The sequence below is a fragment of the Prionailurus bengalensis genome, chromosome B4 (genome assembly GCF_016509475.1).
Source record: "Prionailurus bengalensis isolate Pbe53 chromosome B4, Fcat_Pben_1.1_paternal_pri, whole genome shotgun sequence".
NCBI classification, from domain to species: domain Eukaryota; kingdom Metazoa; phylum Chordata; class Mammalia; order Carnivora; family Felidae; genus Prionailurus; species Prionailurus bengalensis.
Genome location: NC_057358.1, coordinates 89412929 through 89439523, shown reverse-complemented (window position 1 = coordinate 89439523; position 26595 = coordinate 89412929). Strand labels below are relative to the sequence as shown.

Genomic DNA, 26595 nt, shown 5'->3' with positions numbered 1-26595 from the left:
ACAATGGAGTATTACTCGGCAATCAAAAAGAATGAAATCTTGCCATTTGCAACTATGTGGATGGAACTGGAGGGTATTATGCTAAGCGAAATTAGTCACAGAAAGACAAATATCTTATGTCTTCACTCCTATGAAGACTTTAAGACACAGAACAGATGAACACAAGGGAAGGGAAGCAAAAATAATATAAAAACAGTGAGGGGGACAAAACATAAGAGACTTAAATATGGAGAACAAACAGAGGGTTACTGGAGGGGTTGTGGGAAGGGGGATGGGTTAAATGGGTAAGGGGCATTAAGGAATCTACTCCTGAAATTACTGTTGCGTTATATGCTAAGTAACTTGGATGTAAATTAAAAAAAATAAAAAAAAAAGAATTAAAAAAAAAATTCAAATGTTCTCTGGGCCACATAAGGCAAAAGCATAAAAATCAAAAAACACATTAAAAAAGCTTAGGGTTTACCTTCTATGAAAGAGCCTAGATGAATATCAGCTATGCATTTAAAATAAAGACAAAAGGGCGCCTGGGTGGCGCAGTCGGTTAAGCGTCCGACTTCAGCCAGGTCACGATCTTGCGGTCCGTGAGTTCGAGCCCCGCGTCGGGCTCTGGGCTGATGGCTCAGAGCCTGGAGCCTGTTTCCGATTCTGTGTCTCCCTCTCTCTCTGCCCCTCCCCCGTTCATGCTCTATCTCTCTCTGTCCCAAAAAAAAAAAAAAAAAAAAAAAAAAAAAATAAAGACAAAAAATCGCTCCATCTTTTTGCTAGTGGTTAATGTTTAAGGGGAATATTTCATATGGCAGAATCACAATGCTATGATTTACATGTAGTATACTTCTCAGCAAAGTAGGTGAAGAATAATTTTAAAACAACAGTTTAAATCCTTTAACAACTGACTATAACTTTTAGATCGCATGTTAGCATGCTAGTATTCCCTCCTAAAATTATATTAAAACAATATGAATAACAGATTTATTAAATATCTACAAACCTGCTCCGTAGAGGAGGGACTATAACTTCATATTTAAAGAGAATGACTGTATAGTTTGTTCTCAAATTGCAGATAAAGAATAAGTCAGAGATGACTGATGCCAATTTTTTTTAATGCCAATTCTCCTTTAGGAACAGAAATAAACATGTCCATGGTACAGGGGACATGAATAAACATATCCAGGGAGGAAAGAAGACATGCCCATTTGTTAAAAAGAACTTTATGACATGCAGTTCTCAAATTCCTATGTGAACATGCCCATGTAAAGTTGAATTTCATTTTACTGAAAAAAACAATGGGAAGATACCAGCCCACAAAATAGTGTACAGTTTACGTACTTGTCAGAGGGAAATGAAGAAAGAACCATTAAGGTTCTTTAGACATTAATTAGACATTAATTAGACATTTAGTCATACACTGTCAATGCTGGCCAAGGGCTATTTAAGACTATTTAACAGATACTTATGTATTTTATCCTAATTTCATAATCATGCACTCTAATGCTTGTTATCTCTTTTTATTTCTTGAAACAACTAGCAACAGGATTATCAGACTGTTTATTTAATTCAGATGTGGAGAGATTATGAAAGAATGACCAGATGAATCAGAAGTACATTTTTAGTGGTAATTCCATATCAACTAGTAATTCTGAACAATTTCATTATTTTGACTCTTTCTACTCCTCAGGGAGTCATTCCAGAGCCAAGTGTCCATCAATAAGCTACTTCTACACATCTCAGTCTACTCACTGCAGAGCAAATCAATCTTAGGGCATGGCAGAGTCACATGGTCCTTTCACAGAGAGTCACATGGTCCTCTAAGGTCCTGCAGAGACTATACAGAATGCTGCTGTTATCAGTAACAGTAAGAGTGAACACGATAACTTCATTTTCCTGCATGGCTATTATAACTGTGCAATGGGGGGACAATTCAGTGCAGCTGATTTTTCTGACTGCCCAGAACTATCAAGTCTTAGATTTCCATTTCTTGTCATTTTATACAAAACGCCAGTACCTCACATTTTCTCTTGGGCGCCTGCTGTCCCTGGCACTGTCCCTTCTAGATCTGTTACCCACTGCCCTTGTAGGTGCTGGTTTCGTTCTATGACAGCCTCTCTTTCAGAAACAAAAACTATCCTTCTCTAGTGATATCATGACGGACAAAAGAAAATACAATACCCAGGGGATCACAAAGATAATCAATACGCTAGTTAATTTAGTTACAGAACTTTACAGGTTGGCTGTGGGCAAGGATATCTGTCCTTTGTACGCAATGCTTTCTTTTCCAGCAAAATCAGGTGAACATGGTTAAAACATTATCGAAAACACAGAGCTCTCAGCAAAGCTTCTCTTTTGTAGTCAAGAGGTAAGAACAACTAACAGATGGCGTGGTGGGGAGACTGATGTTTAGGAAGAGAGACGGCTGGGGCTTTGTCTTAGCTTTTCCTGCCACTAGGGAAATACTCTGAAGGAGACAGAGAAGTCATCGGTGAGAAAGGAATAAATCACACGGAGAAAGAAAGAAACTCGAGCAAAAAGAAGGGATGGTGGCAAGGGTAGGGCTCAGAGACTTTCAAAAGCAACATCACAGAAGTAGAATCTCTCACTGTGAAGAATTTCTTCTAAATGAAGTTCTGAAAATGTCAGTTCATCCTACTTTTAGAAACAAACTTTTTTTTTTTTTTTTAAAGCAGAGGGTGGACATGAGACATCCTGATTACCCTCTTGCTGAAATGAATGAAAAATCTTGGGATTAAAAAGAAATCTTTGTAATTGCATTAAGAAGCTACCACCGTAGTAGGGAATATCAAAGACAAAAAACTCAACGAAATGGGAACGCAGTGAGGTAAACAGAACACTAGAAAATGTGAGTCAGAGTTTGCCTTGAGGGCACTTTCCCTGCCGGGTTAACTTAAGCTTTCATTTTGGACAAAAAACGAAATCAAGGGTCTACTCAGTTTGGACAATGTAAGCCCCCTCCACAAAAGATCACGCTCGCAGTGTCACCGTGAATTCCTAGGGCTAGAAGTCATCCTCCCTTCCTGCCCTCCATACTTCTCCATAGACTGTATACATCACCACTGTCCCCTCCCAGACTTAAAAAAAAGAATCTATCTCAAACCTTGGAACAAATCATCTCCAAGAACCCCAACCACATTCCAGTCCTCAGGCAGGTTTGCAGTTAAAAATCACACAACTTGGGTGGCCTGGAAAATCTAAAGCTAAAAATTCAATATGGTCCCAAGTTGGTTATGCCCCAGGCAGAAGTAAATGAGAAGATTCTCTGGAGGAACACATAAAAATGTACAAAACACTCTGGAAAATAAGACTCAATGAGCAAGAGACAACACAAATCCAGGAAGAATGCAGATATTAGAATGATCAGAATCACAATTTGTAACGATGGAAAGGATTAATATGAGGAAAGAGCAAACAACTACAAAGAATGATCAAGCAGCAGATAGGAAAGTGAACCAAACAACTTGTAGAAAAAAACCAAAAAATATAAATGCAATGGATGGCTTTAAAGCAGATTAGTCACAGCTGAAGAGAAAAAAGAATCATGCATATAGCTAAGGAAGTACTAAGAGAAAACTGACAGCTTTATATGTTCATATTAAAAAAAGTCTTGTATGGCCACGGCTGAAGCACCAGTGGCCAAAATGATGTTCAATCTTTTGGTGACTTCTGAATGGAGCAAGAACCACAAAAGGCATTCCAATGCATCTTTCCACATTTGTGGGAAGATTATGTCTTCCCCTCTTTCCACAGAGCTGAGAGAGAAGTATGTTTGATGTTTGATCCATGTCCATCCAAAAGGATGATGAAGTTCAGGTTGTAGGAGGACACTACAAAGGCAAATTGGCAAAGTAGCCCAGGTTTACGGGAAGAAATACGTCATCTACGCTGAGCAAGTACAGAGGGAGAGGGCGCACTGCACAACTGTCCACGTGGGCGTTCACCCCGGCCAGGTGGTTATCACTAGACTCAACCTGGACAAGGACCTTGAACAGAAAGCCAAATCTTGCCAAGTAGGAAAGGAAAAGGGCAAATATAAGGAAGAAACTAATGAGAAAATGAAGGAATAAAGTAATCTTATATATGACTTTAAATAAATACTGTTAAAAAATTAAAAAAAAACCTGTTAAAATGAAAAAAAGTGTTGGGGCGCCTGGGTGGCTTGGTCGGTTAAGCGTCCGACTTCGGCTCAGGTCATGATCTCACGGTCCGTGGGTTCAAGCCCCGTGTCGGGCTCTGTGCTGACAGCTCAGAGCCTGGAGCCTGTTTCAGATTCTGTGTCTCCCTCTCTCTCTGCCCCTCCCCTGTTCATGCTGTTTCTCTCTGTCTCAAAAATAAATGTTAAAAAAAAAAAATTTAAAAAAAATGAAAAAAGTGTTGAAAAGTTATGTTAAAGATTAAACTTGTTAGAAAAAGGAAAAAAAAATGATCTCTAAAGAGAAAAGTATAAACGTGTATTGAGAGACATTCAATATGTTTGTTGACTGGAAGACTGAATATTATAAAAATATCTATTCTCTCCACATTAACATACATAGAATCAGTCCGACTGCAATCAAAACCCAAGAGGTTTTCAATTTTTGTTTAAGAACTTGAAAAACTGAGTCTAAAATTTAAGTGAAGTTGTAAAGATCAAGAATTGCTAAGGAGAACCGTCAAAGGTCTTGATTTGCCAAATATTAAGATTTATTAAAAAGTATCAAAATTAAGAGAGGAGGGATAGACAAGTAGACCAGTGGAAAGGAGAGAGCCCAGAAACAGACTTGTTCAGAGAGGACATGTGATTTGTGCAGAGCTGTGGAGAAAGAACAATTAATGTTGGGACAATAGTGCATCCACATGGAGAAAAAGGAATGGACCCCAACCTCACACCATACCCTCAAAGAAATTCCTGGTAGATTAAAGACCTATGTGTGAAAAACAAAACCTGAAAGGATTTAAAAAAGAATATGGGGGAATTATCTTCATTACCTCTGGACACAGAAGGATTTCTTAAAGGAGACACAAAGGGAAGCAACCATGAAGGAAAAGATTGGTAACTTCTTTAAAATCTCCTTGTTTAGCAAAAGATGTAATAATAAGCACATGAAAGACAAATTACAGAGCACAAGATATTTGCAAAACATATACACAATACCAGACCCGATCCAGACCCACAAAGAACTCTTAGAAATAAGAAAAAAACCAAAGCCCAGTCAAACTAAGACAAGCAAAAAAAAAAAAAAAAAAGCCCAGAGAAACTAACAGTGGGCAAATGGGACTTAAATGGGCAAAAGACTTGACAGAAATTTCACAAAAAAAGTGAAGCATGTAAAAGTTAGTAAGTATAGCTAGCTATATGAACTGTATTTTTTATTTTCTGTATTCTGACATCCAGGGCCTGGGTGCCGCTCGAGGGACTATCCCTCCCAAGGTTTACCAATTCCTACAGATAGCGTAAATCACTCGCCTGGTGTGTTTTTCAAATACAAACCCGCCAATCCAGAGCCCAACACCCCAACCACCTCCTTGGGGTCACTATCCACCTGTCCTAATCTCCTGCGCCAGGTAATCACCTGACAAGAGACAACACCTATAACCCAGAGCCCGCTGAAATTATTCAAACTAGCCAATCCGAAACCCGCTTACCTTGCCCTGCCTGTTGCTTCCCGTGGAAACCACAGCAAAGACTCCTGCCTACCTGCTCTTTCTACGGCTGCCTTCTGACTGACCCTGGTGCATTTCCCTGTGGCCGCCTGAGGCAAGATGTACCTTTTCTCTTGGGTACTGTAACAAAGTATCTTTTCAGTGGTAATCACCTCCTGATCTGTGGCAGTTACTATATGTCAAATTTTCTATTAATACTCTATATCGCAAAATAACACCTTCATCAGTAATCAGAGAAATGCAAATTAAAATCACAAGATACCATCACACTGACAATACTGGCAAAGATTATAATGTTTGATATTGATACAATAAAGTGTGGATGAATGCATCCAACTGGAAGACCAACATATTGCTGGTGTGGTGTATATAATTAGAATTCTTTTCTTTTTTTAGTATCTTATTTCTTTTTGAGACAAAGAGAGGGAGACAGCATGAGCAGGGGAGGGGCAGAGAGAGAGGGAGACACTCTGAGCTGTCAGCACAGAGTCCAAAGCGGGGCTCGAACTCACAAACCGCAAGATCATGACCTGAGCTGAAGTCAGACACCTACTGACTGAGCCACCCAGGCGCCCCTAGAACTCTTTTCAAAAATGGTGTGGCTTTATCCAGTCAAGTTGAAAACATGCTTATTGCTAGGTGAGTATATCCTGGAGAAACTCCTGTTTGTTTGCAGTACTGTGATAGCATACATGTTCAAAATATTCGTAGCAGCACTGTTTTTAAGGGCAAAAAATAGAGAACACCTCACATATTCACCAATAACAAAGGAAATACAATAGGATATCATACAGTTGTAAAACAAAATGATTATAATTGCATGCAACAATGTGGATGAGTCACAGGAGCGTAATACTGAGTGGAAAATAATCATGACAAGTCTTTACAGTAGGATTCCATTTACAGAAAGTTCAGGAAAATAGAAAATGAGGGGCCCCTGGGTGGCTCAGTCTGTTGAAAGTCTAACTCTTGATTTTGGCTTAGGTCACGATCTCAAGGTTTGAGGGTTTGAGCCCCGCTGATAGCTCACAGTGCAGAGCCTGCTTGGGATTCTCTCACTCCTTCTCTGCCCCTCTCCCACGCTCTGTCTCTCGTTCTCAAAAATAAACATTAAAGGGGGCGCCTGGGTGGCTCAGTTGGCTAAGCATCCAACTTAGGCTCAGGTCGTGATCTTGCGGTTCATGAGTTCAAGCCCTGCATCGGGCTCTGTACTGTCAGCTTGAAGGCTGGAGCCTGCTTCGGATTCTGTGTCTCCCTCTCTTTCTGCCCCTCCCCTACTCACTCTCTGTCTCTCTCTCTCTAAACATTACAAAAATTTTTTTACTTAAAAAAAAATAAACATTGAATAAAAAAAGAAAATAGAAAATGAAACAATAAACCATTTAAAAACAAACATATAGTGGTTACCCCTGTGGGAGTAAGGAAGGCAATGGTAACGGAGAAGAGCAAAGGTGATGCTGTCTTTTTTCTTAAACTTGGTGGTGGTCTGTGGTGTTCACTGTAATATTATTTTTCATATCTTACATACATTTTATAAATACTTTTGTAGCTACTGAATTCTTAATATAAACACTTCCCAAAAAAGTGGGTATTAAGATTAGTTTTATAATGGTGTGGGTCCAAGGGCATACCGTCTTCACTGGTGTGGGGCTCCGTACCAGCGTCCTGATCCACTTCCTCCAGTGTACCGTGCTCACTGTAAGGGCTGTCACTGCCAAGTGCAAACAGAAATTCATGTAAAGCCAAAGGAAGAATTTCAAAAATGAACAAGTGCTACTCTACGTAAAGATGTAGGACTTTGGAATGGCAAAAGAGTCAGTTACTGGAGAGCCTTTCCATTAGACGCTGGAGCCTCCAAGGATTATCTGGTCTTATGGGAGTCTAGGTCCTTCATCACTGACTGGTCATTCGTATCCACAGAAGTTAAAGTTGGCTGAATTCTAGCGGAGTGCGATTATTGTGCTACGGCTACACCAGTTTTTGTAAATTCGTGTCACTATTCCTTACTGCATATAAATTGATGGCTCTTTGATTTCTGCTTTGAATCGACTGTAGTATCTTTCCCATCTTCCGACATGTGTTCATTTTAGATTCGTGAGACTCACGATTTTATTCTTTTTAAAAACTTACCCTTTAACACTACCACACTCCTCAAATATGTGCTGGTGAATGGGATGTGTCTACCACAAAGAGAAACCTGACATTGCTGTAAAAGCCCACTTAAGTTGCTGGTGTTGGCGAGAAAGAGTAACTGCTTTATCACTGACTTTCTGTTTAAAATGAGCGATTGCCCGTGGAAACACTATGAATGGGAAAAGGACACAATCAAGCACAGGTGACTGGCTGCAAGCCTCCTTATTAGGGACTTTACCCTGTTTGTGGAAAAGTGGTGACCACAAAAGTTGTAGGATACAACAAATCAGATAATATTGACCGGACCTCCACATATCGCTCTTTGATAAAAGGAGTCAGAGCAAAACTTACTGATATGGCCCTGAACATTTGCAAGTGCTAAGATACTGGCTTTACAGTAAGTATGACTCTGAAGATAAAATTATGCATCTCGCCAGGGCTGAGTTTTATACATTTATCCTCCTAGAGCCAAGATCAGTCAGTACCTTGCGCATAGTAAGGGCTCAAGTGAATATTTTTAAACTCGAATTTCACGTGTAAAATTACTGGCTACACCACAGAACTGGAATCTATCATGGTTTGTTGTTAATTTAGAAAGAAGTGCTTCTGGAAATAGTTAATCTTCAGTTTTCTTAGGGCACAAGCCAATCGTAATGTGTTTTAAGCCCATTATTATGGTTTAGGTGTACTTTCAGGTACTTAGGATCTTTCAGCTACCTTCTACTTAATCCCCGGTGAGGCAATGGGATGTGTCCTGAGAATCGTCCAGAATGGGTTTACATAGGTCTCCTTCCAGCTGCTCCTGGATCTGAGCTGCACAGAACAGTTTCTGAAGTGGGCTGGGAGGCAGCTGTTGAGTGGGTAGGGTCATGTGGGCTTTGGAATCAGACAGACCTGGGCTGCCTCCAGTTACAATTAGTCATTGGACAGGCTTCTTGGCCTCACTTTACTTGGTAGAGTGGTTAGTGTATAAAGTGATCACATGCACCAAGGAGCTGGCACACAGTAGGGGTTCAAGGATTAAAATAAATGTGCTTAAAACGACCATTACTACTATAATTGGTTAGGATAATATTTATTAGTAAGAATGGAAATAAGAATGAAAACATATTTGGTTGAGAGGGCTCCTTTAAAATGATAAACTTGAAATACTTACAGCCAAAACTATTTCAGAATGAAACTGAAATCTGTCAGTTCAATCAGTTATCTTTGATATAAAAGTAAAATTAGTACAGCTCTATACGATACGTTTCAAAACCACTATTCTCTACAGAAGTTACAATAGGGTGGATAGATCTTAAAGGATGTCATCCTTGAGGGAAAAGGGAAGGGATGAATAGGAATTTCCCTAGTGAGAGGCCATGCTGTCATGGGTCTTAGTATTCTCATCTAATCTAAAGAAGCGTTCCTGCTTCTTCTTTTTTTTAAAAAATCGGAATCTTTGGCAACTTACAGTCAATTCTTTTTCTTAATTAAATTGATATGTATACTTCCATGATGTTTCCAGGGCAGGGGAAAGACTAAAGTGCTTGGACTTACCAGTAGTCATCCCCAGCCATACATTTCTCATAAACAGGGCCATCCAGCTCTTTAGCATCCGGGAAAATAGTTTCATGGTGGATGATGATGGTTTTGACAATTTCATTCACATGCGCCTGACAAGACACTTGATCCTGTATTTCTGGAACGGGCATCAATGTCGGGCCAAAACAAATGGCCAGGTTATAAGGGTCCATCATGTTCTCATCGCTGTACTGTGAAAGGCTATGAAAAAAAGAAAAGTTATAAAAGGCGAGAGAGAAAAAACAAAACTGATTTTTTTTTGTTTGTTTATTTTTGAGAAAGAGAAAGAGAAAGGGAGAGAGAGAGAGAGAGAGAGAGAGAGAGCGAGCATGAGCAGGGGAGGGGCAGAGAGAGATGCAGACACAGAATCCAAAGCAGGCTCCAGGCTGTAAGTGCAGAGCCCAAGGAGGAGTTTGAACTCATGAACCACAAGACCTTGGCCTGAGCCAAAGTCGGATGCTTAGCCGACTGAGCCACCCAGGTACCCTGAAAACTGATGTTTAATAAAACACTTTATATTTTGAAAATAGGGATCCAAAGCATTTTATTTGGTTTTTGTTATTAGAATAAGATGATGTTCCATACTACTTTAAGTTGGCTCAACAAATTCCAAAGGAAGTAAAGCAACTTATAAACTTTCAACTAGAAAGAAACTGAAAGGGGAATATAAATCCTACTTACTTAATTAGGTGGCATTTTTCAAAGCCACAAGAGTTTAAGATAATTTCTATTCCAATGGAGACCAGGATCAAGTAAATGAGTTTCATTTGTAAATACTATGGTCAGGCTCTAAATGCTACTCAAGTAAATCCGGGAAGGTCAGTAGTGAGCTCCATAAAACTTGATGGATGTCGTCAAAATTGTCCTCCCACTAATCAAAAACATCTCAGATTTCAGTTTTTTTCCCATAAATCTTGAGGAAAGCCTTGAGGAAAACAAAGCACCCTTTGTTTGTAACCACTGAAAGAAGGCAAACAACTCTGGGCTTTATGATGTGTTTTTGGGTAAGACCACCAACACTACCCTGTCAATGTCAGAAGAGACACTGTTTTGTTTTTTTTTTTTTAATTTTTTTTTCAACGTTTATTTATTTTTTTGGGGACAGAGAGAGACAGAGCATGAACGGGGGAGGGGCAGAGAGAGAGGGAGACACAGACTCGGAAACAGGCTCCAGGCTCTGAGCCATCAGCCCAGAGCCTGACGCGGGGCTCGAACTCACGGACCGCGAGATCTTGACCTGGCTGAAGTCGGACGCTTAACCGACTGCGCCACCCAGGCGCCCCAGAAGAGACACTGTTAAGTGCAAGAGAAGGGGAAAAGAATCCCCAGTTCTCTCATTCCTTTTAAAGCTGGCAAACGACAAACTTTGGGGAGATTTCTGGTTGCCTCAAACTAATTTCTAAATTCAACCCCATGGGTATCTGTGAGGTATTTTCCACAAGGGCCTCAAAATAAGTCTGCTCTTTTTTACTCTAACATGTGCACAAAGTGTTGTTCTAGGGAGAAGCTAGAGACATTATCTTTTTGTGAAGAAAATGTCAATCTTGAAAGGACATATAAAATCCAGGTGAACAGATGACAAATGCAAGAAGGAAAAAAGAGACTCAGCCACATTTGTGGGATGGTGACAGACACAAAGACATTGAAATACCACATGACCTGATACTTTGCCCTTTTTTGGAACTGATAGCCTAGAAAGTCGAAAATACAAAAGCATTATCTCCTCAGCTAACATATGTCTTTCCCTTCTGCCATTTCTCAAGCAGACAGTCTTTAAAAAAAGTTCACAATAAAGGGGACGGTCATGTTACAGATCATCTGGAAAACGGATGCACAGAGGACAAGTGAGATTCAGAGTAAGAATGGTCTAATTTTCAAAAGACACAAGTAAGCTCAACAGGGAGAGTCGCAATTCATCTTTCTGGGTCTTTCATTTAGTGCTGGCTTGAAGAGCAAAATCTTCATATAAAAATGTGATATCCAGGTTTCAACTTCACAATTAAAAGAGAATAGGTTATTTCTTTTCTCAAAATTCCTGTCCCACGCGTCCTATCCTAGAGGCTGAGGCTGGTCTCTGCATGAAGGCAGGTGTAGCAAGCCGGGGGCATCTTTGGGCAGACATGCTGAAAGCAATGCCAGCCGGCTGACTCCTGGCACATTTGCTGTTCTGTTGAGATACATGGTGAGTTCGAGTCGGGTTTTGAGAACTTTCTTTTAAAAAAGTTTTTTTAAAGTTTACTTATTTTTGAGAAAGAGACTGAGAGAGCAAGTGGGGAGGGGCAGAGAGAGAGGGAGAGAGAGAAAGAGAGAGAGAGAAAATCCCTGGCAGGCTCTGCACTGTCATCACGGAGCCTGATGCAGGGGCTCGAACTCATGAACCACGAGATCACGACCTAAGCCGAAAACAAGAGTTGGATGCTTAACCAAATGAACCACCCAGGCGCCCCTGGTTTTGAGAACTTTCTTGATTTATGGTCTGCTTTCCTAGTCTACTGTGGTTTTTTGGTTCATGGTGGGTTTTGCTCAGGTGTGTCTGGAAAATTCGGTGGGGACAGCATGCAGAGGGCCAGCGGCAATGCAAAAGGCACTTCATACTGGGGGAAGTGAAGCAATTAAAGGTGAAGACAGCAAGCCTCCAGATTTTTGTTTTTTATGAATTTGAGGATTTAATACTAATGAGGGAGTAAGATTTACACACACACACACACACACACACACACACACACACACACACACACCCGACCCAAGGTCACTGGGGATGGATCATGAACACCTTTGCTTCAACAATTCCATTTTCAGCAATGCAGGTCAAATTCCTGAATTCATAGAAATTCAGGCTCCTGTCCACGTTTCCCTATTTCCAGCTTCATTATAACAACAGGGGTGCATATTTGAGTTGAGTGCCTTGGATGTGATTTGCCATCAACTCTCTCGTTCAGGCCCCGAAGCCCACTGTCCAACAGGCTCTGGTTCATGAAGCTCTCTTGAATTTTTGTCTTAGGCTCTTCCAGAGCTTGTAAATGACAGCAGCTTGTTGAGATGTGACCCCGCCTTGCTTTTTGGTTTAAGCAGTCAAGAATGCCTCCAGTTGGTTGTCTACAGATGCAACAGACCTACGAATCCCCCTCATCTTTGCCAGAAAGGGGCAGAGCTCTTCAGGTGATGCCTCCACATAGAGTCGGTTCCGCAGCAGCAACTCCGTGATGTCCTGGTGCCCGTGGAAATCTTTCTAGGCAAGGCTGCTCAGCAGCCCGCTCAGAGGTTTGGAGCCCGCGAGCTTGCCTGCCATAGTCAGCAAGCCTTCAGATTTTTAAAGCTGCCTGGGTAACTAGGCTTATTTAAAGGCAAAATTTATAGCCATCTATTTAACCTACACATAGTGTATATCCATCTCTCTAGATACTGCTTATTTCCAGTGGCGACTTCTGTACAAATGGGTTCCTACTGCCACTTGTGCATATTTTACTTCCTTGCAAGCATTTCCCCATGATACTTGGTTTCCAGGGTCAATCTGACTGGGTATGATTTCAGAAATGGTTAGCAGGATTGTAGTAAGTCCTCATGGCTTCTGAGAACTTTAAACGTCTAATGAAGTAGAGAACATATCCTAATTTTAGGAAGGGAGAATCCGTGCCACATGGAGAAGGCATTTCCCTGAGCTTACTCCCCTTCCATCATTGAATACCAAGGGGACTCTCAGATATGACTTGAGGAAGATAGTCTTATAATGGGCCCCATTTTTGTTATTATAAAGTAATGCAAATGAAAATCCAGTTGCCTAAATTATAACAATAAAGTTTCTTTCTCCTCTAAGGTTTTGATGGTTTCCTGTCTCACATTTAGGTCCTTTATCCATTTTGAGTTTATTTTTGTGAATGGTGTGAGAAAGTGGTCTAGTTTCAACCTTCTGCATGTTGCTGTCCAGTTCTCCCAGCACCATTTGTTAAAGAGGCTGTCTTTTTTCCATTGGATGTTCTTTCCTGCTTTGTCAAAGATGAGTTGGCCATACGTTTGTGGGTCTAGTTCTGGGGTTTCTATTCTATTCCATTGGTCTATGTGTCTGTTTTTGTGCCAACAATAAAGTTTCTTTGAAAATAAGGCAGTGATTATCTTAAGGGTTCTGTGACATTGTTTTAGAGACTTACAGAAGTATCTTCTTCTTGACGAGTCTCATTATATTGAATTTGCAGACACTCTTTCTTGGATCTGTATATAATTTGCACCTATAGTTGCACTCCTCCCTTGACTACAACATCAAAAATCCCAGACATTTTCTGCAGTGAGCAGGTGGGTTGCATCATTTTGACAAAAACATTCATGACATTAGCTTTGGATGGAAGTTGGAAAAACATGTATTTCACTGAACAAGCGTTCTTTTTAGTAATATTTGTATATTTTTGCATGTAAGGCCACAGTTTCTGCATCTTTCATCTATCATGCAATGACCTTGATCTGCTGAGGAAAAACATAACTTTGGTCTACATTTAATCATCTCCTCTTCGACTCTGCTGATAAATGGGACCTAATGTACATTTTACAGAATCCAAGAACAAAAACAGAATTCAGAGCAGTGCAAACGGAATGGAAGACAGGCATTTTGGCAGAGCATTAGGGTACTTACTGATTGAGGAAGGCAAAGAGGTACCTCATCACGATAAGGACGGACCTAGGCAAGGTCAGGAGGAGTTTGCGGATGTGAAGCGCCCTCTCATAGAGATTATCTATTCCTACAGACAGAAGAGAACATGGTCAGGAGCCTTTCATCTGCTAGATTTAAAGTAGAACACTGAGTACCAAATTTCATATCCGACCATAAGCAATCCTTTGGCCCTAGGTGGGACGTAACTGTAATCAAGACAGTGAATCCATGATCAGCTTGGTGTAACACCATTTCTGAGTGTCTCCTTTGACCCATCACTGTTTTTTCTGATTTCCATGGTCTCGAGCAACTTAGCGTCTTCTAGGTTTAAAAATAATTTTTCACTTGCTGTTATTTCTAGATTTTGCATCTGATATGGTTTCAACTCCTTTTTGCTTCATGTCAACTAAAGTAGCTTTTGGGGATATCTCCCTTATGATTTAATAATTCATCCTATATTTATTTATCTATTACTATGATTCAGGCAATGTACCAGGCTTTGAATCTCTCCTTCCTCAAAATTATTGTAGTATTTTAATGATATGACTTTTTACCTTGTGTTATAATACGTCATCAGTTTTTCAAACATGTATTTTAGCAGAGCCTACTAGGTTTCAGGTACTGAGTTAGGCATTAGAAATACGTTAGTGATTTGAGGGGTGACCAGCTGGCTTAGTTGGTGGAATGTGCAACTCTTAATCTCAGGGTTGTGAGTTCGAGCCTCATGTTAGGTGTAGAGATTACTTAAAATTATATTTTATATTAAATCTTAAAATAAAATCTTAAAAATAAATAGAAAAAAAATACATTAGTGGTTTCATTCTGGCTCTCACAGAACTTATACCATGGTGTTTACAGTTTTTTATTTCCTTATCCTGTTTTCCCTGAGAGAGCTCCCTGAAGACAGGGGTACCTGGGACTTCCCAGTATTATCATATACCTCTTTACTAGAAATACAAATTGCCTAAAGCTTCTTAATACTAAAGTGCTTGTGAACAGCAGCAAAAAAATACTAATAATCCAGTATTTTCATAATGGTCTGTATTTTACATTTTCACATTTGTTATCCAGTTTAATGCAGATGACAACACTAGGGAGTAGGTAAGCCATGTGATGTCATCCCCACTTAATGGATTAGGAAAATGAGAACTGGGTAAGTGGCTTACCCCAGGTTACCTGGCTGGAAGGGTGGAGCTGGGACTAAAACCTATTTTCTGTTTAAGTCTGGTTGTCTTTCTTGGATTTCGACGTACTTTAAAGTACAATATATTTTTTTAAGATTTTGTTTTTAAGTCATCTCTATACCTAATGTGGGGCTCGAACCCACAACCCTGAGATCAAGAGCTGTACGCACCACCAACTGAGCCAGGTGCCTCTTTATAAAGTACAACTTTGAACACATCCAGTAAGCATATGTTTGAGAAAAATATTTATTTTTTATTTTTTAAATTAAGTACACTCTATGCCCAAAGTGGGGCTTGAACTCAAGACCCCAAGATCAAGCATCACAATCTCTACCAACAGAGCCAGCCCAGGCACCCATGAGAAAAATATCTCAAGGAATATTTCAGAAACATTTTTGAAGTTTACTCTAATTTCATATTACTACATTTACTCTTAATTACGCTTGAGGTATTCACATATCCTACTCAAAAATGTCAGGCTGTTTTTTTCTTTTCAGGCCTTAATTTCTTTTTTTTTTTTTTTTTTAATTTTTTTTTCAACGTTTTTTAATTTATTTTTGGGACAGAGAGAGACAGAGGGGCAGAGAGAGAGGAAGACACAGAATCGGAAACAGGCTCCAGGCTCTGAGCCATCAGCCCAGAGCCCGACGCGGGGCTCGAACCCACGGACCGCGAGATCGTGACCTGGCTGAAGTCGGACGCTTAACCGACTGCGCCACCCAGGCGCCCCTCAGGCCTTAATTTCTGACACGATAGCCAAAAGACTCTCCTTCTACTAGGTTTTTGACCTTTGACCTTCTCCCACCCACAAATGTGGTTGACCCTCTACTTGGTTCTCTTCAATGGCAAACGTGTCTGGTCTCGAGGTTAGGACCATCCCTTCTAGGAAGGTGGTATTTTCACTTCATTTTTCAATTTTCTGTGGGACATAAGTTCTGCTGCTTCTATCTCTGGATATCTCACTGCTGATTTCCTAACTGAAGTCTTCATTATTTCTAACTGGGACCATGATAATACTTTCCTAATTCAGTTTCCCATTCCAATTCCTTTAAAACCAGTGGTTCTCAACCCTGACTTGAAATCACTTATGACCCAATCTTAAAACTAAATATTGAGATTTCCTAGCATTTATTCTCAGGTCCTTAAAAAATTGCATGCATAAGTGACTTTCGATTCATGCCTCAAACCAAACAAAGTTTAACATATTTATGCAAATTATAAATTGAAATGATGACTTATTCTGTTAACGGTCTTCTTACTGGCAATACCATCCCCTCTTTTCCAGCCATATAATGGTTATTATTAAAAACAAAACAACAACAAACACTTCTGCCATTGTTTACTGAGGATCTGGGTTGTTTCAAGAGTTAAGTCTACTGATTCTCTAGGCCAATCCTCAGTATAAGGTTAAGGTCAACTGTCAGGGAGAGCTAGTTTTGGGGTCTTATAGGCAAAAAAAGAATGTGAAAGAACTATTTTTTTTTCTTAAAAAATTTTTTTAAAAATGTACATCCAAATTAGTTAGCATCTAGGGCAACAATTTCAGGAGTAGATTCCTTAGTGCCCCTTACCCATTTAGCCCATCCCCCCCCCCAACCTCTCCAGTAACCCTCAGTTTGTTCTCCATAATTATAAGTCTCTTCTGTTTTGTCCCCCTCCCTGTTTTTATATTATTTTTGTTTCCCTTCCCTTATGTTCATCTGTTTTGTCTCTTAAAGTCCTCATATGAGTGAAGCCATATGATTTTTGTCTTTCTCTGACTAATTTCACTTAGCATAATACCTTCCAGTTCCATCCACGTAGTTGCAAATGGCAAGATTTCATTCTTTTTGATTGCCGAGTAATACTCCATTGTGTATATATACCACATTTTCTTTATCCATTCATCCCTCGATGCACATTTGGGCTCTTTCCATACCTTGGCTATTGTTGATAGTGCTGCTATAAACGTGGGGGTGCACTTGTCCCTTCAAAACAGCACACCTGTATCGTGTGGATAAATGCCTAGTAGTGCAATTGCTCGGTCAGAGGGTAATTCTATTTTTAGTTTTTTGAGGAACTTTCATACTGCTTTCCAGAGTGGCTGCACCAGCTTGCATTCCCAATGAAAGGAACTATTCTTAATGTATTATTCTTTAATCTTTGCCAAATCCCATAGGGGGCAAGTTGTTTTCAGGCTGGAAGAGGACACAGGCAATTACTTCCAAGAGGCTTAATTTTAATTCACGATCCTCTGGTTTCTATCTCTTAGTTCTAAAGTTAGTTCCCCTACCCTTTAAAGGTAGTTTCGAAGCTTTATTAAAAAAAAACCAAAAAACATGGGGCGCCTGGGTGGCCCAGTCGGTTAAGCATCCGACTTCAGCCAGGTCACGATCCCGCGGTCCGTGGGTTCGAGCCCCGCGTCGGGCTCTGGGCTGATGGCTCGGAGCCTGGAGCCTGTTTCCGATTCTGTGTCTCCCTCTCTCTCTGCCCCTCCCCCGTTCATGCTCTGTCTCTCTCTGTCCCAAAAATAAATAAAAAACGTTGAAAAAAAAATTAAAACAAAACAAAACAAAACAAAACAGAAAAAAACAACCACATCTGGGGAAACAGGTATTTGTTCATTGAGTGGTTAATTTTCTTTTAATTTGTTAATTTTTAAAGAAGTTGTTATTTACATGCCAGTTAGTTACCATACACTGTAATATTAGTTTCAGGTGTATAATTCAGCAATTCCACAGTTCCACAGAACAGGTATTTAGATACCAATCTCACAGCAGCATTATTCATAATAGCCAAGAGGTAGAAATAACCCAAATGTTCATTGATGGATTACTGGATAAACAAATGTGGTACATATATACAACGAACCATTACTCAGCCTTAAAAAAAGAAATGACATTCTGATACAACATGGATGAACCTTGAAGACAACTTAAGTGAAATAAGCCAGACACAAAAAGACAAAGACTGTAGGGTTCTACTTACATAAGGTACCTGGAATAGTCAGATTCACAGAGACAGAAAGTAGAACAGTGGTTGTCAGGGGCTGGGGGGGCGGGGGGGGGGGGGGAGGAGCGGGGTAGTTACTGCTTTCCAGGTATAGAGCTTCAGTTTGGGAGGATGAAAAAGTTCTGGAGATGGACGGTGGTGATGGCTGTGGAACATGTATTTAATACGACCGAACCGTATGCTTCAAACGGAGAAGATGGTACATTTTGTGCTATGTATATTTTACCACAATTAACAAAATAGATCGGGGGAGGGCACCATGAGATGCAAACGAAGGATTTCAGGAGACAGAAGCTACAGGCATGTAAAAAAGTGACACCATAAAGGCCGGATAAGATCACGGGAGGCAGGCGTACGTTCTCTGCAACTACAGAAAACGTAAATCAAAGCAAAGCGGAATCGTTGGCATCCCTGAAGTGGCAGCAGATCTATCTGTCCCAAAGGCCTCGGAGCGTGCTGGTTGTGAGCAGGACTCAGATATTACCTGGCTGGTTGCTCAACAGGCCTACGGCACACATCCTACAGGAGTCTCGCTCTGGCACAAATGACTCATTTACTCTCCCGAGTCCAGTTAGCAGGTCAAAATTTATGGTTGCTGCGGACGCTCTGATTAATGTGCATTCCCAGCTGGCTCTGAGCGCAGCGACTCATGATCTCTCACTGTTTTCTGCTGCGTGAAAAGACGGATCTTTTCGTCCCCTCAGAAGAGTTGTCAGAAAGGAAAACCAGTATTTCGTGTGGGTCTCTTTTAAGCTGGCCTTTGTTTCCACGATTCGGAATCTCATGTAATTAGGTAAAAGTGGCATTTGTCCAATCTTGGTCACAGGCTCAGAGCTCCCTAGGCTTATTTATGTTCTTTTCCTGGCACTGCACGGTTCCCATGTCAGCATCCCAACTTCACAGCATGGGGGTTTGACAGCTCTGTGTAAATGTGTGTGAAAAACTCACCACAAAACACAAGTTACTTGACAAAATGGCAAAAAGCTCAAATGGCCATTACTCTGAACATACCAGTTCTCTGTGCGCTATGTGCAAAAGTATTTGTTTGTCAGAAAACAAGTAATAAATCGCAAGATGCAAGCTTATCCCCAAGTATGACAAGAGGGAAGGAAATTAACGGCCATATTCAGAAATGGTTTATTGAAGAGCAGGTACACAAATATTTCTGAGCTCCACAGCTCAACAGGCAGTATTCAAGGTGAAATTCCCAGCCCAATGCCATTTTTAGGTTCACTGTCAGGTCCTGAAAATTGTCAAGGTACCAATCAACTGTGTGCACATAATAGTGTATGTGTGTGAATGAAAGCGAAAGAGAAAAACGGAGAGATGTTCTAGTACATTTAGATGAATCTTAGCCTAGCCTTGAGATGAGTTACTGGCTGCTCTTCTGGGTGAGAAACGAAATGCTTGCAAATCTTCCTAATTAATCATTAATAGATTGAGTTCTGTGAATTAAACCATAACGTTCTCTCCTAAATAGCAACAACTGTAGAAATAAATAAATACATAATGTTTCTCCTCCTGCTGAATTATCAAGGTTAGTAAAGAAACCGTCTTAGATTAGGAAGCTTCACTTATTCAGTTCAGATACTAAGCCTGTTCCGTATTTTTAAGGGTAAAAGGAACCCCTAATAAGGCATCAAACAGAAATTTAGAATTCAGACAGAAACCATCACGTATGCTACAAAGCTGAAAGAATTTTCAGCAACAAAAACACACACTGGAGAACGAGGAAGACAAAACAAGAGATTTTTTTCCATGAAACAATTAGAAATGGGCAAATAGATTTATGTACTAAAAGGCTCATCATAGTATTTTGTTTAATTGCAAAATCACTGGAAACAACCTAAATTTCTAAAACTAGGATGTGTTAAATAAAAGCCATTACGTGGTCACTAAAATCTTACTTTGTAAAATACCTACTGACACAGGAAAACGTAAATAACATCATTAAATTTGAAAAATAGCTTTTAAAGAGCAAATGATATAGTACCATTTTTAAGTAGATATATTGAGATATAATTCATGTATAATTCACATATGAAAGGTATACAGTTCAATGGTTTTTAGTATATTCACAGTTCATCAATCATGATCTCAGTCCGTTTTAGAACATTTTCATCATCTCAAAAAGAAATCTCACATCCATTAGCAGTCATTTAGTATGATCCCCTTTTATTAAAAGTCTGTGGTATATCCATACAATGGACGATTGTATTTGGTGATAACATAAAGTGCTGATACATGCCACAACATGGGTGAACCTCGAAAACATCGCTAGGTAAATGAAACCCATCACCAAAGACCGTAGATTGTATAATTCCATTTATATATGAAATGGCCAGAATAGGTACGTTTATAGCAGGTAGATTCATGGTTGTCTGGTCCTGGGGGTGGAATGAGTAAATGGGGTATGTTTGCTAATTCTGGTTTCTTTTTGGAGTCATAAATATGTTTTAAAATTGTGGTTATGGTTGTATAATCCTGTGAATATACTAAAAAACATTAATTTGTACACCTTAATGAAGGAATTGTATGGTATGAGAATTATATCTCAGTAAGCTGCTTTTAAAAGTCGATAGGTGGGGCGCCTGGGTGGCTCAGTCAGTTAAGCGTCCGACTTCGGCTCAGGTCATGATCTCGCGGTCCGTGAGTTTGAGCCCCGCGTCGGGCTCTGGGCTGATGGCTCAGAGCCTGGAGCCTGTTTTGGATTCTGTGTCTCCCTCTCTCTGACCCTCCCCCATTCATGCTCTGTCTCTCTCTGTCTCAAAAATAAATAAACATTAAAAAAAATTTTTTTTAAAGTAGATAGGTATAAAAAACTTAAAAAAAAAGCACATAGGTATACGTATAGGAAAAAAACTGGGAACATACCAAAAAGGTTTACATTATTTATATGTAGAGGAGTCACAGCTGGTTTATTTTCCTAGATTATTTTCTAATTTTTCTACAGTGATCACATATTAATTGCATAATACAGTTATTTTAAAAATGTACTGGCTGGTTATTTGATGATTTTAAGAAATTACTGTTATTTTTTGGAGGTATCATAATGGTATTATGGCTATGCTATATTTAAAAAAAAAAAAAGAGAGAAGAGTGTTCACCTCCCAGATATTCATGCACACAGAGGAAGTGATGTAATGTCAGAGGGATGATGGAAGGGGTAGGGGTGGGATAATTTTGTTCAAGAAATGAAAACTGTTCAAGTTGGGTGATTATTTATACTGAAGTTCATTATAATTTTCTGCATCTTTTTATAGCTTTATAGGTGAAATTATGTATGATAAAAGAGTCAAGGGGTGTTTGGATGGCTTGGTTGGTTCCATGTCTGACTTCAGCTCAAGTCATGATCTCATGGATTGTGAGTTCGAGCCCCATGTCGGTCTCTGTGCTGACAGCTCAGAGCCTGCTTTAGATCCTCTGTCTCCCTCTCTCTCTGCCTCTCCCCTGCCTTGCACACACACACTCTCTCAAAAATAAATAAGCGTTTAAAAAATAAGAGTCAAAAAGAAGGTTGATTATGAACAGAATGGATCATTCAGTTCCACTTTGGCTTAAAAAAAAAAAAAAGTTGTGTGTGCCCACGAATACAAAAAGAGCAGAAGGTAATGCAAGAAAATGTGTACATACCATTGAGTCTCTGAGTAGTGGCATTACGTGGGACAATATTTTGTTTCACATGCTTTTTTTTTTTTTTTAATTTTTTTTTTTCAACGTTTATTTATTTTTGGGACAGAGAGAGACAGAGCATGAATGGGGGAGGGGCAGAGAGAGAGGGAGACACAGAATCGGAAACAGGCTCCAGGCTCTGAGCCATCATCAGCCCAGAGCCTGACGCGGGGCTCGAACTCCCAGACCGCGAGATCGTGACCTGGCTGAAGTCGGACGCTTAACCGACTGCGCCACCCAGGCGCCCCTCACATGCTTTTTGTGTACTTGTCAAGTAGCCTCAAAGACTACATGTTGGTATTGTGGTAGGTAAAAGACCCCCTTAAAAAGGTTTCCTCATGCTCAAGGAGTCACCTGGATAACAATACATAACGTAAAACGAAGGGCAAATGTGTCCTCTGGTTTTCCAGCTCCGAGGCAGCCAGGAAAGACCACAAATTGCTTGAATAGCTCTTGTAGGGCAAGTCCTGTGGACTTCTGCCCTAGGGAATCTCAAGGCCATGGTTTATGGCCATTCTAGGAGCTGCCCAGAATGTGTGGGCACACTCTGGAGCATTTACAAAACCATTCACAAAGTGCATGGTTTAAAACAAACAAACGAACAAACAAAAACAATCCTCGGTGAGAAACTGAGACACTACCAAGTACGTCACTTCAAATTTAGATTGCACTGGAGTCTACCAGGTGTTCATTCAGGTAAGTAATTTTTAAAAAGAAATATGCAGCGAATTGGGGAATGAATAGTGCACATTAAAAAGAGCGCGTGCATGCGTGCTAATGCCAATTTTCTTTTACCGCATATATTTGCAAGCTTCCAAAGAATGTAGTATTTACGGACATGAAAATGGCACAATAACAACTCACCATTAAAAAAAAAAATCTTCCCCCAAATTCTCCAAAAAATAAGCAAAAAGTAGTAGGTAACCAGACAGCTATGTAAACTCTTAAAAAAGATGAAAAGTGAAGATTTTTCTATACAAAGTAAATACCACATGAAATTCCTTTAGTAGGAAAAATCAGTCCAATTATAGCAATGCCAGGAGAAGATGACACGGATATAAACAATCAACCTACATGAGATCTCTCTCTCTCTCTGTGCTTCTATTACATACTAACTTAGATTGCATTTATTTGTAAATACCTTAGCTCTCTTACTACTTTTTTAAACCTCTTGAATGCAAAAATCAAATCTTTGAATCCCTAGAAAGTTTTGCACACTGCAGGCAATTAATCAATGGTTCAGATGATCAAAAACTGTAATGTCAGTGAAAGGATATAATGATGAATGACATATTATACCACTCTGAAAGAATTGACTGAAAATCCAGAAAAAAAAAAAAACATGGTATATACATCAGGGTCACACTGGTATGAGAAAAATGCTTGCCTAGAGATAAATCAATAATAGCTAGAAATCCTCTCCTTTTAAAGAGATTAGATGTTGGAAGAAAAGGGGTTGGTATAAACAGTGCCACTGTACGTTCTTGAAAAACCTCCTATTCTGCAAAAATGTGCACTAAAAATAACAGGACTTCTGGGGAAAAGTAGGGTTGGGACACACTGCTCAATTACCTATGCAACTTTGTAACTCTAGCACTAACAGTAAGTAACATTGACAGTACTACCTAAATGACTAGCACAGTTAAATCTGTAACTAACCAGCATCACTACTCTCTAGCATCCTTAGCAACCTTCAAACCCTGGACTCCTGCCTTTTTTTTTTTTTTTTTTAATGTTTATTTTTGAGAGAGAGGAGAGAGAGAAGGGCAGAGAAAGAGGGAGACATAGAATCCCAAGCAGGCTCCAGATTTCGAGCTGTCAGCACAGAGCCCAACGCGGGGCTTGAACCCACAAACCATGAGATCATGACCTGAGCTGAAGTTGGATGCTTAACTGACTGAGCCACCCAGGTGCCCCAGTTCAGGTTTTCATAACCACAATAATATTTTTTGTTCAACGAAAGTATGAAGTGATTTTACAACACTAACTGACAGGGCAGTCCAACGCACTTTATCCCACTGGTGCATGTAAACATGTATGTTGATAAGATGTATGTACCTAGAAAACCACCGAGCCTTGTAGAGTGCTGATTATTTTTCCAGATTTAACTTTCTGGCTAGGATATTAGGAAAGTCTCTGAACAAGGCCAAAGGAGAATTCCAGAAGTGTGATACCTCCTTTTCAGTTCTTTCCAGCTGGGTCATAGGCCTACTGTGGTGACTCAGGCTATGTACGGGCCTTGGAATGGACACACAAGGCACAGTTCTGAACCCCACACAAGACATCAGGCTGTGTGAGGTGGGGGTGGAGACAGAATTACGCCTGGTGAGTTCATCCTCAACAAGAGCCAGGATTTTAGGCCTGAATGCCGACAAAAGAATTCCGGTGAAACTTTGGTGGCATTCAACGACTATGAGTGATGTACTTACTGTGTACCTGGAATTAATGATGCCAAGCATTAGGGCTACAAAACTGAATAATCTGTCAAGACCTCGCAGGCCTGTGCAGCTCACTGTAGGCATTTCAGTGAACATACTCTTTGCTAGGCACTCCTCCTGGTATCTCACACGGATAAGCTCATTTACTTCTCAGCCCCGTGATATGTGGTCTGCTGTTCTCCCTGTTTTATTTTTGTGAAATGTTTACTTATTTTGAGAGAGAGAGAGAGAGAGCGCGAGCACACAAGTTGGGGAGGAGCAGAGAGAGAATCCCAAGCAGGCTTCGCACCGTCAGCACAGAGTCTGACACGGGGCTCGATCTCACATACGGTGAGATCGTGACCTGAGCTGAAATCAAGAGTTAGACGCTCAACTGACTGAGCCACTCAGGCACCCTTATTCTCCCTATTTTATAGCTCATGAATCTGGGATGCAGAGAGCTTAAGAAACTTGCCTAAGGTCACATAGCTGGTGAGCAATTTGAACCCAGGCTATTTGAGTTGAAAGCCTACATTCTTAACCTCTTCCCTGAATTCTCTCTGTAGCACAGAGAAGGAGGGGTTAAAAACTCTAATGTGGGGCATTAAGAAAAACGACAGACCTATGTACACAGTGGAACGTTAGTAGAGGAGACAGGGACTAATTCTGCGAGGGGGTATGGGAACGACGACATGCTGAGAGGGTGCCAGGCCAGCAATCCTTCAAGCAGATGTCACATGGCTACCAGGGACAGTAGACCACACGGCATGGGCAAAGGCACGGAGATGGGCGATGGCCCGGAATGCTGCAGCTTGCGGCGTGCTGCTGTTGATAAATGAAGTACACAGCCCAGGGGTGGCAGAGGGAAGTGTGGACAAGCAGAAAGAGACCAGATAGAGAAATGACTCAGTTCTATGAAATGGTCACACCAAGGAGCTCATCTTCTGGTGGGAAATATTGAAAGAGGTTTTAAACGAGAGTGGTGGGAACAATATGACCAAATCTGCCCTGTGGGGTCTAGCCACGGTGTGAAGGACAGAATGACACGGGGAGGGGGTGGGTAGGAGGGAAGAGTTGGCAGGATCCGGAAGTAGGGACTGACTCCACTTGGCAGACTGTTAACAGCAGTCCCAGTGGAAGCCAAGTCACTGGCACTGGGAGTGGGGAAGGAGGGATGAGCTGGGAAAGTTTCTGATGGTAGGAAGACTTGAGGACTGGGGGGGCGAACTAAAGGGTGGGTTGGGCAGGTGGGGTAAGAAGGTTTCTTGATTTTTTTTTTTTAATTCATTAATTTTGAGAGAGAGAGAGAGAGAGAGAGAGAGAGAGCGCGAGCGAGCACACGCATGAGGAGGGGAGGGGCAGAGAGAGAGGGAGAAGGAGAATCCCAAGCAGCCCCTGTGCTGACAGCCCAGATGCGGGGCTTGAACTTGAACTAGAACCGTGAGATCATGACCTGAGGCCAAACCAAGAGTAGGACGTTTAACTGAGCCCCCCACCCCAGGCGCCCTGAGGCAAGCTTGATTCTTATGCAGGCCCTCACTGTGGGATTTGAATCAGCTCTAGACCCTGGCCTGGGAACTGGAGCTTTAAAAAGGCATCCTGTGGGGCGCCTGGGTGGCTCAGTTGGTTAAGCCTCCAACTTCGGTTCAGGTCACGATCTCATGTTTCATGAGTTCAAGCCCCCCATCTTTGGATTCTCCTTCTCTCTCTGCTCCTTCTCCACTCACACACACTCTCTCAAAAAGAGATAAACATTAAAAGCCACATGCATTTTTATTTTTATTAAATTTTTTTTTAACATTTTATTTTTGAGACAGGGAGAGACAGAGCATGAACAGGGGAGGGTCAGAGAGAGGGAGACACAGAATCCGAAACAGGCTCCAGGTTCTGAGAGGTCAGCACAGAGCCCGACGCGGGGCTCCAACTCACGGATGGCGAGATCATGACCTGAGCAGAAGTCGGCCGCTTAACCGACTGAGCCACCCAGGTGCCCCCACATGCATTTTTAGATGTACAGAACTCGGTATGGTTAACACCTAATTCCGGGCATCATTATTTTCACCTTTCCTGTAGTGTCAACCCACCCCCCCAACCCCGCCTCTGCCGCCCGAGTAACACAGTAATGCTGTTTACCTGCTGATGATTCTCAGTTGTGTGATACATCATTCATAGTCCCACAGCACCTTCGCCTATTAGCTGGGGATGCCCACAGACAGATAATTACCACCTGGTGTCTCTGCACTGTACTAATGATCATTTATCTCATTTTACTTTAGTTCTCGACGTAATGTTCCAAGATGGGTAAATTACTCCACTCTTAAGATTGGTGGAGAAAACCAAGAAC

The 26595-nt window shown here is 40.8% G+C and overlaps 1 protein-coding gene and 2 pseudogenes across 1 annotated transcript in view; 1 reads left to right on the top strand and 2 right to left on the bottom strand.

Annotated features, from left to right (window-relative positions):
* SRGAP1 (SLIT-ROBO Rho GTPase activating protein 1) overlaps positions 1-26595 on the bottom strand; it is a 285374-nt gene that overhangs the window by 14350 nt on the left and 244429 nt on the right. Inside the window, 3 exon segments of the mRNA XM_043564797.1 lie at positions 7284-7363; positions 9325-9549; positions 13970-14075. Coding sequence (XP_043420732.1) covers positions 7284-7363; positions 9325-9549; positions 13970-14075 — 411 coding nt within the window.
* Positions 3651-4083, top strand: LOC122473940 (annotated as a pseudogene).
* LOC122473939 lies at positions 10637-13146 on the bottom strand (annotated as a pseudogene).